The sequence below is a fragment of the Ptychodera flava genome, chromosome 6, assembly GCF_041260155.1.
Source record: "Ptychodera flava strain L36383 chromosome 6, AS_Pfla_20210202, whole genome shotgun sequence".
NCBI classification, from domain to species: Eukaryota; Metazoa; Hemichordata; class Enteropneusta; family Ptychoderidae; genus Ptychodera; species Ptychodera flava.
The window spans coordinates 24,784,880-24,797,540 of record NC_091933.1 but is presented as its reverse complement, the minus strand read 5'-3'; the positions used below and the strand labels follow the sequence as shown (position 1 = coordinate 24,797,540).

The 12,661-nt window shown below is 38.4% G+C and overlaps 1 protein-coding gene and 1 long non-coding RNA gene across 2 annotated transcripts; both read left to right on the top strand.

Moving 5' to 3' along the window:
* The first annotated feature begins 220 nt into the window (after positions 1–220).
* On the top strand, positions 221–3,597 carry LOC139134300 (uncharacterized). The gene is made up of 3 exons (XR_011552775.1): positions 221–349; positions 2,925–3,133; positions 3,487–3,597. It is a non-coding gene; the product is annotated as an uncharacterized lncRNA (long non-coding RNA).
* A 14-nt stretch (positions 3,598–3,611) lies between these two features.
* Positions 3,612–12,661, top strand: LOC139134399 (plexin-A4-like). Its single transcript, XM_070701260.1, has 13 exons — positions 3,612–3,620; positions 4,025–4,129; positions 4,686–4,779; positions 5,204–5,391; positions 5,916–6,064; positions 6,385–6,505; positions 6,634–6,770; positions 7,439–7,609; positions 8,144–8,237; positions 9,207–9,455; positions 9,576–9,734; positions 10,715–10,964; positions 11,523–12,661. Exons 1-13 carry the CDS (start codon positions 3,612–3,614, stop codon positions 12,659–12,661), a joined length of 2,865 nt encoding a protein of 954 aa, XP_070557361.1.

Genomic DNA, 12,661 nt, shown 5'->3' with positions numbered 1-12,661 from the left:
GATTGGTAATCTAGGTGTTTGCCCAAGTATGGTTGTGTCACCAGGTAGTGTTGAAAGAGGACAGCTAGAAACAGTAAGAAAACTTTCAAATGGGAAGTACTGAATCAGAAGTATTTGTTCTTTGAATTACCATTTAAGTAGTTCGATAAAAGGATTAAACAACATCTTGTCTCAATTTTATTGTTACAGTTGACCCTCGCTGTCACCAGTCTTCCAGAAACCAGTGGTGGATTCAGCTGTATATTTGCTAACCTTGGAAGCACAGAGGCCGCTAAAAAAGAACAAAACGACAGTCAGCTGACATGTTCAACACCAAAGCCGACAAATGTACCTGCACCTGGAGACAAAGGTTACAATTAACAAAATTGTTAAATAAATTCTTTCTTACACACTGTGTTTGTATTAGAAAGTGATTTCTCCCTAACCAAAACCCACTATCAGTTATCATGTTCAACAACTACCACCGACAGATGTACCAGAACCTGGAGATATGGGGGAATGTCCTTAATATTTGAATAGATTACGTATGTAGCAGCTTCATCGTAAACCATCTGTTCAAAAGAACTGTCAGCAAACGTTGCAAGTGATGAGAAGATTGGGGTCCTTTTATGTCAATTTAGATGTGTTACTCTAGCTATATTGCAGCATGGTTGAACCACTCGTGGCTTACTGTAACATGTGTTATCATTCATTGCTTTCTGTCACAAATTGTAATAAACAGTTGAAAATCTGCTGCACTGGCGCCACAGTTGTAAATAAACCAACTCCATCTCTTCCATACCTTACTGCGCAAAGCACTGAAAGCACGAACAATGACCTCTCATGCAAGTCATCCTCTGTACTCCTATTTAAAAATGTTACCGTCTGGGCGTAGATATCGCCGTCTCAGATGCCCTAAGGTACGACACACCAAGGGCTTCGTACCACTAGCCATCAAGAGATTAAATCTCTGAAATTGCACTCTATTCATATTGATTTGTACTGGTACACCGTTTTATCAGGTTTTGAAATTTCATAGCTGTGTTGGTGGGTTCTCTGTTGTATCATTGGTTAGCACAAGCTGTACGGTGATAATCCTTCAGAACAATAAACTTTCACTAACTTTATATGTACTTTTAAATCTTCGTCAATGTATTGCTGTAATGGCAAAAAAGCATTTTTCCAAACCAGATGACGAACCATGTGTTCAAAGCTCTCAAAGCCTGTCGTTAATTTATCGACTTCCCCTTTTTATTGAATTCTATTCTGAATCAACAGCTTTTCGGATATCAGCTACGTAATTTTCTGAATTTTTTCAAATACTTTGAGGTACAAAATTGCACTCCTTGTCAGACACTTAGATAGGAGTACGAATGGTCGATATATTATCTTTTTTTACGGAGAGACTACCAAATATCAATCTTTGGAAGATGGCGTCGCATATCCTATAAAATCTCTCGACTTTATTTCATCTGACTCTTACTTTCGATGGTTATGGAGTACCCTCAGTTGACAACCCCCTGGTATTCATCAGTAAGCAATTGGCATAAATAATAAGATTCATAACTTTTGGCTTCTGTTGTCACCATGACACTAACGGCCTGGAAAATGGTGAATAGCATAGCACGCATTCTGCATATCTTACTGTAGGCTTTGAAAGGACAGGATATGAGTACAACCGCGGCAGTTCAATCACTTATTGATGCAATGTCATGATTAAAACTTTCCAAATGCACATAGGTGCAGTGATTCACAATCTATGTCAATGCAGCTATAGCAGTTCACGACCTTTCTGTTCATAAAACTACAACAGTTTTGAAACGAATAGGAAGAACACAATCGTACTGTATATATATATATTTCGTTATGACACTTTGCCGTCGATTAATCAGTCAATTCGAACGTGTCATTTTCAATGTCAATTTTTTGTGATGTCAGCTTTCCATAGTGGCTCTCTCTGTGAAAGTGGGTGTCCATGCCTGCTCCAAAATCATGGTAAGGCATGGTTTTTGTTCATCATCACTGTCCATAAACAAAGTGGGAAACTTTTACTAAAAATTTGTCTCGTAAAATACATTTGGATACAAACTAACCAAAAAAAACACTTTTGAATCTTCTATTTGCAGAACGGTTTCACATCGTGGGGAGGAGGGTGTTTGAACTTCGAAAATGTAGCCTCGTGTCTCACACTTGAATATTTCCCCATCTGATCACACAGTCGCCTTTGTGTATTGGAAAGTCAAAACGCACCAGAAATGTTGTAATAAATGACTGTTAAAATGCAAAGACCTCTTTGAAACCTAATAAAACAATATTTAAGATTCATAACCATGCCATTACTAAGATCATTTCAAATAATGACATCATCACGAACCCCTTGTTTTCAAACGTTATCAACTTGCACCACACTGTCATTGAGGGATGCTCGTAAAGATATCAATTATACAACACTGATCAGGTCATATTGAAACCACCTCATTACTCTATTCAGCATTGACAAAGCTGTTATTGTAATGCAATATTATCTCGCCCCCTCCTTTTTGTAAATCAGCGGCTTGTTGTCTATTTTCCAAAATGGGTGTCCTTTATGTTAAAAAGTCCCACTAAGCATATCTTCAGTTTGCAGAGTATGCATGAATGGCGGGCCATCCTGGAAGTGCCATTGCCAGATGTCAACTGAAACTTTTCTACTGATTAGTAAGCTGTTCACAACCTGTATGAACGCCTGCTGGTCAATTAACTTCCACCGATACAAAGATGCAACTTATTCAGTCTCAGATGAAGTGAAAGCATTGACATTGTTTTAACAAAACTACAGCGGTACAGGGTATAGTATACTACTATCTGTAGAATGGCATTTAACCATTAAAGGTTTGATAAATGGTCTCTAAAAATTTACTTTACAGTAATCTGGTGTAAAATACACTATTCAATTTATCTTCTAGGGTTCGTTAGGGTGAAATTGTCACTTCTGGCAGATGAAACCGATGTCAACTTTGTCAGTAAGGATTTTGATTTCTATAAATGCGAGTCCTTCAAGACCTGTATGGCTTGCACCAACAATAGCTATGGCTGTGATTGGTGCATTTTTGAAAATAAATGTTCCAAGGACACAACGACTTGTAGAGAGGAAGGTGTTGTCCAAGGAGATGCTGTAAGTACCGCTACAAGAGTAGGGTGATTCTCGATGCATTATCACAGAACTACAACGGTTAGGGAGTTTTATTACACCTTTGTCCACTGATTTAATCAGTATACAAGTGTATTTACGATTTTATGGCCCCATTTCAGAAAACATTTGCTTGTGAAAGGTTGTTAGGACCTTTGTGAATGTTAAAGATGGACACCATTGGATGGTGCGGAGTATTGAATAAGATGCCAAGGCAGAGTTTAAATATGGTAACCTTTGTCAGATTCTGTATGGTACGAAATGCTTGGAAAAGGATTATTAATCTAGCTTATGTGTGTTAGATTTGTCTGTACCTTTATTCATTTTTATCTTTCCAGAATGCTGAAGGCAGTTCAGATAAATGTCCCCAGATCATTGCAGGAGATGAAATTCTGATTCCCGTAGATGTGGACAAGGCATACCAAATAAAGGGGAAGAATTTTCCAATAGCCGCGGTAAGATTATGACTAATGTATGGTTTGCATGGTCTTAATAACATCCATACTTGACGTTTTGCTGCAAATTTTCTGCTTTCAAAGTGCACATTACCATTTACAATGTAAATGTAAAAGTTTTAATTTATTATAAGAATAGAGTAAATCCCCTATAGTTCACTGTCATTTAACGGACTAACAGGATATAAACTCAGTTCAAACACGCTAAATTATTCAACGTTTGTACGGTCGCTGTAAATGGACCTGACCACACTGCCAGCCAAGACGTAGTTGTTGGCTTCCTCACAAGATATTGAGTTTTCAGTTGGCCTTGTGACTTACAGGCGTATCAATATGATCAAAGTAAAAACGTTATATGGATGATTAGTACCGTTTATGATTGAGTCTAAACTATAGCTTGTGCATGTATTGATATAAACAGAGTGGTCAGAACTTCTATCAGTGTGTGCTCATCGTTGAAGGAGTTGAGGTTGTTGTGGATGGGCAGAGAGTTGATCAATGGACTGTCAAATGTCAAAGTTCCAGGGTAAGCAACAATTATCTTTTTGTATTTCTTTTTATGAGATTTCGGAATGACTTGATTGGGAATAAATAACCTCACGGGTAAGGTTGGGGATACAAAGGTTGAAGAACAAAATAAATCGCAAACCGAAAAAATTATTAAAAGACACAAACACAATTACAGTTGAACCATGTTGCCAATTTAATTTAACCGAGCCTGCTGTCTTCGATGGTAAGGCTTTACCTCTATTGAGGATATTAGGGTAAAGAGTTAAAGCGGTATTAGCTGTAACATTTGGTTTACTTTCAAGTATATTTTTATCTGTTTGCAAAACAACAAGTTCTTGCTCTATTCCCAACAGTGTGTCGAAATGCCAGGGGTTGAACTTGTTAAAATACCCTGTATGTGTCTATCTGGCTAACTTCACCGAGAAAATTTAATAATCTGTGCCTGTTAGCAGTAGGGATAAACTTGGCAAGGAACGTTAACTACAATTACACTATCTCCACGAGTAATCGTCATACCATTGCTGACAAGCCTAAAAGTCAACACGGTTTAGTAACATCACCTTATCTTTCAGTATGTATATTCCCAGGAGGTCGGTAATAAGTTAGTGCCTCTCAAGCTGAGATGGAATCGTGGTTTTGATATAGACAACCCAGATAATGTTCGAGGTAAGGTCCTGATGCCTCTTTTAAGCTATATGAAATCTGTGACTCGGTTAAACTCGTACTATGCAGAATGCATCGCGTAAAGAATTTGGAAGTACCTACATGTAAATTTTCAGAAATCTTGGTTGCAAATGACTGTACGCACTTACACGATAAAATGCTACTTTCAGTACGCCTCCTTATAGGAGAGACTGTTGTATGCAAAGCATTTAATCTCAAACAAGAGTGGCGTATATGTAATAAGTGTGAGTTTACAAAATTGCAATTTCATAGAACAGAATGTCAAAAACTTCATCTGTAGCTTTTCACATTTAAATATATCATATCAAACTTGCTTCCAGACTGCAGTACACAATACTAGTGTGGTGTAAGATTTGATTGCTGCTTATTGTAAAATCCCTGTTCATCCATCTTTGTGCTGTTTTAGTGAATCTATACAAGTGCGATGGCGGGAGATCTAACTGTGGATTTTGCCATCAAGCAAATCCCAAGTACCATTGTGGTTGGTGCGAAAGTGGAGATGAAGAACACAAATGTACAATTGTCAGTAAATGTAGTCAAGTCACTCATTGGTTAACCAGGGACAAGATATGTCCGGATCCAACAATCACACAGGTAAGATGATGTTGCTTTCTGCAGATAAATAGTCAAGATTAGAATGATGTTCTTTGCGAAATCATCAGTTGCACATAAAGAAGTAATATTTCATAAAGATAACTGTTATGTGTATCAGGTATACAATCACCACGTATACGTTCTTGAGTGTCTGAACGTAATTTTTTAATGTTATAGTTTTAGAAATGTGGCATCATGTGATGACTTTGCTATAATTAAGTCCAGTCAAGGAACAGCCAGACATAGAAAAGTGTATCGAAGTATGCCAATATTATACACTAAGAAGGACAACTTTGTATGTGTCGTACAGATAAGTGGACATAACTATCAATAACGTGTTACGATTAAATGCAAAGTAAGGTTTGGACATCATCTTTCTTGTACATATAATATTTGAATAAGGAGTTCATGAGCTTCAATCGAAAATGTAATGTTTTGCAAAATAATCGCAATCATACAAATCAATCCAATAACACTAGGTAATAATCAGGTAACTGACTACCGATATGCTTACTATGGTCAAGGTGAAACCAGTGGCTGGACCAATAGAGGGAGGTACCACTCTGACAATCAGGGGCTATAGCCTTGGCAAGAACGAATCGAATGTGAAACAAGTCTCTGTTGCTGGTATTCCATGTGTTCCAATATCTAGTGGATACAAAGAAGCTGAGCAGTAAGTTGAAATTCGGAGGTCATACTATTACCGAAATTTATAAGATTCAAGTTCTGGAACCCTTTTAATGCTTTGGAAAATTATAAAACATGCGCTTTCATGCATCTCACACATGACGTTATTCCTTTGTAAACGTGTTTCGTGTTTAACGTTGTTTGGCATTTCATATCATTTTGAATGTAATCCTCCTGTATTGCACAATTATATTTGTCAATAGATTTCCATTTGAACACTTTCAGAACATTGCAAATAAATCTGTGTCATTTCAAAGAAGATAAGAAACGGTTTGCTAACTCTGCTAACTATTTTTCTTTTTCCAGGATTCAGTGTGTGACAAGTCCTAGTGGTTCGATAGTTTCTGGTAAAGTCCAGATTACAATTGGAGACTCAGGAGATCAAGTTAGTTACACTGGAATATCCATAGAAGACTTCAGCTATGTGGTAGGTTTTCACTAGAAAAGATACAAGTTGTCCTATGTAGTTGTCAAACATTACATCCTTGTCAATGTTAGAGACACCAATATATGCTGACCTGATTAACGACTGTGTCCACACCTGCTGGTTTACAGGTGTCCAAAATTGATGGTCTTACTCCCCAGAAAGGCCCCCAGTCTGGGGGAACCACAGTGACAATATCTGGAGAAAATCTGTATGCTGGAAGTGTTATTACAGCAACTGTGGCAGGATATCCATGCCGTATAACAGAGTAAGTGGAAGAAGAGGCAGCTAAGCTATCTGTAGAGTGCACCTGCATGTATATTTCCGTGTGAGATGTAATTTGCTACCAGCCACAAACTTCAATTCGTCTCCCAATGCAACTAAAATCTGAGGTGTACGATTTCACTCTGCGGGTGGTGCATTCAATTTCAATGTGACTTTTGATCGCTTTGCGTCATGTTCGGTTCATTAAAACAAAGGGGTGTTATCTTATGTAGGCCTATATGTAATACGTGAAAAAAGTCACAGTTGACATGAAAAAAGCTTAAATGCATGAAGCTTGAAGAGACAGTCTTCAATCCCAGGTTCTCGCAATTTTTTGACCTTGACTCCTTACATCGTGTTAGTCCTTTGATCTACCTCATCGAAAATTGTGGGCTTATGTGCAGCGTCTCAGAAGCTGATATCCAATTGGATGGCTGAACCTTACCGTTATAATAAAACAATACATAAACACTCCCTAAGTTGATGTTAATAGTGACAATCGACCAATGAGATATAACCTTCTGAGCACGCTGCACATCAGCAGAAAATTGTGTCCTGTAAATCAGTTTGTTAGAGATGAATCTGATATACAACGTGTCCCTTAAATATGTCCAAAATCGATGGACTATAGGCAGGCACAGAATACTTGAACAATAACATTTTGTTTTCTAGGTCTTCCTACGATGCCATAACATGCCTTACATCAGCATCAGATTCAAGTTTCGCAAGTGGTGGAGTTACATTGACTTTCGACGATGTGACCAAAACTAACACTGATGCAATCTATCGGTATATGGAAGACCCAGTGATACAACAATTGTCAAGATATAAAGCTTTTGTCAGGTAAAATAGTCGTCTGCAAAGCACATTTAAATGGGTTTCAAAATGGATGAAACTCTTTGTACACCTCAGGAATAGTACAACTATATAAAGTACTGGCTGGTACAATACCAAAGTAGCTTTCATGTTTATGAATAACTGTTTTGACTGCTGATGAGGCACTTTGCTAGAAAATACGTTTATACTAATGTCTCTAGAGAAGTTCCCTGGTTACCTCCATCGTAGCTTTCATCGAATCTGCACCTGAAGTTGTCCATTCTTAATCCTTTCACCACCATGGTTTGTCCCAAATCCATCGTTTTTATGGTAAAGTTGGACCTGTATACAGGGAACTGGGGGTGAAAGGGTTAAAGTGCTGCTCACTTTGCACCTGTATATGAAGATCTACTCCTAAATGCAATACCCTCTGTGCGAATGATGTTTAACTATTCTAATTTCAATTGCACTTTTACTGACAGAAAAATCAAGTGACAAAACAACAATTAGAATGGTAGACATAAACCTTGTATTTTAATTCTCATTTCCTTGTCATTGCAGTGGTGGTAACAAGATTGAGGTCACCGGAAGAAGCCTTGACATTGTACACACAAGAATTATGAGAGTGTACATTGCAGGCAAACATTACGATGAAGTAAGTATATCAAACAGTTAATGGAGTTTTTCAATCGATATTACATGAAAATGTACCTAAAAGTATGACCATGCCCAAATAGATCACAGAGTTTACAAACTTTGACAAATTGAATCTGTGGAAAACTTTTAAACAGACTATGCTATGGTAGTCTCTAAGTATTATTGCCGGTATAGCCTTGGTGATGATAAGTTTATCATCTGGGTACTCGTAGCAATATATCTTACAGATATTTGCAATATTATTAGCAGCTTTGTAAACAAGGACTTAAACATTTGTTATGAAAGTTATGCAGATTGAACTCTTTGCAGTAGATACACTGGTATGAACTTGCAAGACAGCCTCAATAGTATTTTCTTAACCAATGGAGCATATTCAATTCACACCTGCTTCATACTGGTAGTGCTTCATATACCGTGCACATCTCAGCGAGAGGCGGAGTTCAGGCACCGATATCTGCATTTAAAGCTTGACGCGCTTAAATTGGAATAACCAGAAAAAAAACCTCTCCCTGACACAATTGACCATGAAATTTTTGGTGAACGTAATTTTCTTGAAAAAAAATTTGATTTTTTTTCAATCTGTTTCCTACTTGCGTATTTTATCATTTCTACTTCTGACAATAGTCATTTCATCGTCTGAGCGGGGGTGAATGAGTGGAAAATTCATGTTTGTTTAGATATAGTATCGCTGTCATTTTAAAAGTTGACCCGTTTAACATTCATACCCCTTTATAGCATATACACCAGCACACTTCGAACCTACCACTTTACGTAATCGCATAGCTCCTTTGTGTGTTAGTGGCCAACAGAAGAGATACATTTCGGCAACCGTAAGTTAAACTTGCAGCACTGATCGTCTTTTCCAAGGAGACAGTTTGTGTTCTCTGCTTCCTGATTTAGCTATGAAAGAGATTTATATCATTTTATGCCTCTTTTCAATGATAGAATATTCTGTTCAACGTTTCAGGGATGTACATTAAACTCTCCTACATCAATGGTATGTCGCGCCCCAGATGTGTCTGCCAGTGGCATCCAGCCAACCGCAGAATGGCCGTACGAGAGTGATTTTGGTTTCATCATGGACAATGTTGCTAATACCACTCACCTCAGGCACGATTTAGCACCGTTTACTTATTACCCGGATCCAACATATAGAAAGTTTGAAGATGGGATCGAAAGTTATAACCCTGCTGATAAGGAACGTCTGATCGTTGCCGTAAGTATATTTACAAAGCTATTGCACAGAAATAATAAAATGGACGGGAGAAAATTTTCCGTCGTGCAAATAGTCGTGTTTTTCTCATTCATCAAATATGTTCAATGATTTTCATTTTAGGGTGAGAACTTGGATCTAGCATCGGACGAGGAGGATATCGTTGTCAAAATTGGAGACTCTGTTTGTGCGATGATGTCGTTGGACAGTGATCATTTGACATGCCTTCCACAAGAAGATCTTCAACATGAAAGTCTGATAGGGACTGAACTTGAAGTTACAGTAAGTATTATAAACACCTACCAACAGTATTACCTACAGACTGCTCCGCAAAGCTCAAAAAGTACAAATGTATGGGACCCAAATCTATTTCCCAGTACATAAGAGATTTGAAAACAGCCAGAGCATTGCAAATCGCAAACTTGTAACGGTATTAAAGTAATAGACAGGGATGGGTAACAAGATTTTGACAAAGGGTATTCCTAGTGTTATGTCTTTTTTATGTTCAACACGATTAGAACTAATTTGGGATAATTGGATTTTGAAGTAATGTCTATTTGATCTGCAAATGTAAGCTCATCTGCTTTTCTTTTTAAGTTACACATTTGTTTTTATGAGTAATTTGTAATATTGCAACATTCAGCTATAGGGCACCTAACATTTTTGAGAAATTTGAAAAATATGAAAATCCAATTATCCCAAATTAGTTCCAATCGTATTGTTCTTAGATTGTTGTTAGTAAGCAGAGCATGCTTATGTTGTACAACATGTGTAATTACACAAAGTTTAGTCGATGGTATGAAACCATTTTGTGTGATGTGCCATCATTTTGACAAGTTCGGACGCAGAGCGTCAAAGTGCGGACACCCCTCTGTAATTTGATGAATTGTCAAGAATTGTCGTGGTGTAATTTTTTGTCAACATCTTGGAGATGTAATGCTTCACACCCACATCATAAATTTGTTTGACCGTCATTCATATCAATTTTGCGAAAAGGTTGCGCGATATTAACTGCTAGGGTCCACTGACTGGCCAATTTTCTTCATCCTCTCACCGTTCAACCGCTTAAAAGACCGACTGTAAAATAACTAGAAGTGGATCATCATATCTTTCAACAATACATGCCGTTCCTGTGTTCATGCGCCAAATTTTTGAGAAGACTCTGCTCTATTCTCAACAATTAACTTAATAATGTTGTGTATTACCAAAACTGTGAGATTTGTTTCCATCATCGAGATCATATTTTGCTTCGTTTTTTGTAGATTCTTCATGGGAACATCCATGTTTCGATTGGTATGTTGAGGATCACTGCATCTCCACCTGTTCATGTGTATCTTGGCTTCCTTATCGGTATGGTGGTTTTAGGAGTCATTATATCCGTTGCTTTTGCAATCGCGATTGCAGCCTTGGTGAAGTCCAAGAAGAAGGCTGCAAAAAGTCAATACCAAATGGTAAAACTTGAAACGCGGGTGCAAATCTTGCAGTGTGAACTTGAAAACGTCTATGATGAAGGTGAGAAAATTAAAATGAATATACGGCATTGCGTATACATTCCGAGCAAGTGGCCATGAATACTTTAGGATGTACGATTGGCAAACGAAACTTATGGTGTAAAGGGAAAAGGGTTTATTTCTGTTTGCCATGCTCACTTTCGCACTAACACTTTGAGGCTAATGTGCAGCGTCTCGCAGCAGAAACGTTTGACCTCATGCGCACTCGGGTCAGCCAGTAGTCAGAAACCTCTAAACAGATACAGTGTAGAATTCCGGCATATAGGCAATAATTTATGGTGTTCCGGGGTAGGGAGATTCAGGTCATGATTTCGTCCAATCGGATTTTGGTACTTCCAAATTTTCCGAAAGAGGAAGAAAGAGGAAGTTTGAGATCGAATGCTGTGAGCTCAGTTTGCTTTGCGCTTGTTGGAAGAGGAAAGTAGGCAGATATCGATGTGAGCGTGCAACGGTGCTTTTCTTGAATGTATTTCTTAAGCTCAGACAACAAAGCTGAAGTTCTTGCCAGTTAGACCAAAACATACAACCTTTTTTCGTTTCTTCCCTTGTGATATTTTAGCAGAGACAGGGAGCGGGAATTCATATGAAACCTTAGATTTCTGCCCTGGTAATGACGACAGTATTGGAAAAACTGGAGTCATCGATATGGAAGATCATAGTGGCAAGAATGCGGCGGAAAGCGTTGACGATGACAACGATGCGTCTTCGACAAAGGCTCTAGCTCAAGATGGCCAAGAGATGTGCACAAACGTCGCATGCCAAAACGAATATCTGCGTCATCGACATGATATTTCATCACCAGGTCGACTTGGATATGCAGACACGAAAAATAACGGTGGTGGGGACGTTGCGGAATCAGAAGTAAACGGAGAGTGCATAAATATAGAAAGGCGAGACCATCTGACGTCAGTCCAGTTAAATGAATATGAAAACACAAAGTCGGATGACAACACGCTCGATACTTTCGTTTCACATGATTCACTAGCGGGGGAGGCGTGCAATGTAAGTCTCGACGGATATAAAAGTATGGGAATTAAGAGGCACGAGTTCGAAAACGCAAACCATAACACCGACATTGTCAATGGCACTGGATCATCCGAAGAATACTACACGTACATGCGCAGCATGACAACATTTGTTGGACACAAAAATGATTCACAGTGCGACGATACTCAGTCATTGGAACCACACGAATATGAAAACACAAAATGTAATGACAAAGCGGACAATAATATCGAATCAGGATGTAAGGAAGAGTGCGTGCGAAATCACACTTCTTATTGGTACAAAGGTATCGGAAGTGAGAAAGACACCACGTCTTCTGAGCTGCATGGAGTTGAGAACACAAGAAATAACAGTCCTGAAAACAATAATGTCAATGCCTTTGCTAACGCTGTCAACAGACGTACTATGGCGATTGATGACGAACTCAAAGCTGCGAGAAACGAGGACGAAATTACCCCGATTGCTTTACATGAAATTGAAAACAAAAAATGTACGGACAATGCCGACATTGATGTCAAGTCAGAGGAAGACGAAGCGTGCATGCACAATGGAAGTTCTTGTGCTCCTAAAAATATTGGCGATGGGGTCATCGGGGTCATCAACATTACGTCATCAAATCTGCATGGGAGTGAAAACGCTAACAGTAACGATGAAGGTAATGCTCTTCAGAACGATCCGAGTAAACTTATGTAG

Bases quoted from the DNA above. Each gene is read 5' to 3' on its own strand.
- LOC139134399 (XM_070701260.1), top strand. The intron at 6,065-6,384 runs GTAAGTTGAAAT...TTCTTTTTCCAG, and splicing joins GGATACAAAGAAGCTGAGCA to GATTCAGTGTGTGACAAGTC. The intron at 9,735-10,714 runs GTAAGTATTATA...CGTTTTTTGTAG, and splicing joins GGACTGAACTTGAAGTTACA to ATTCTTCATGGGAACATCCA.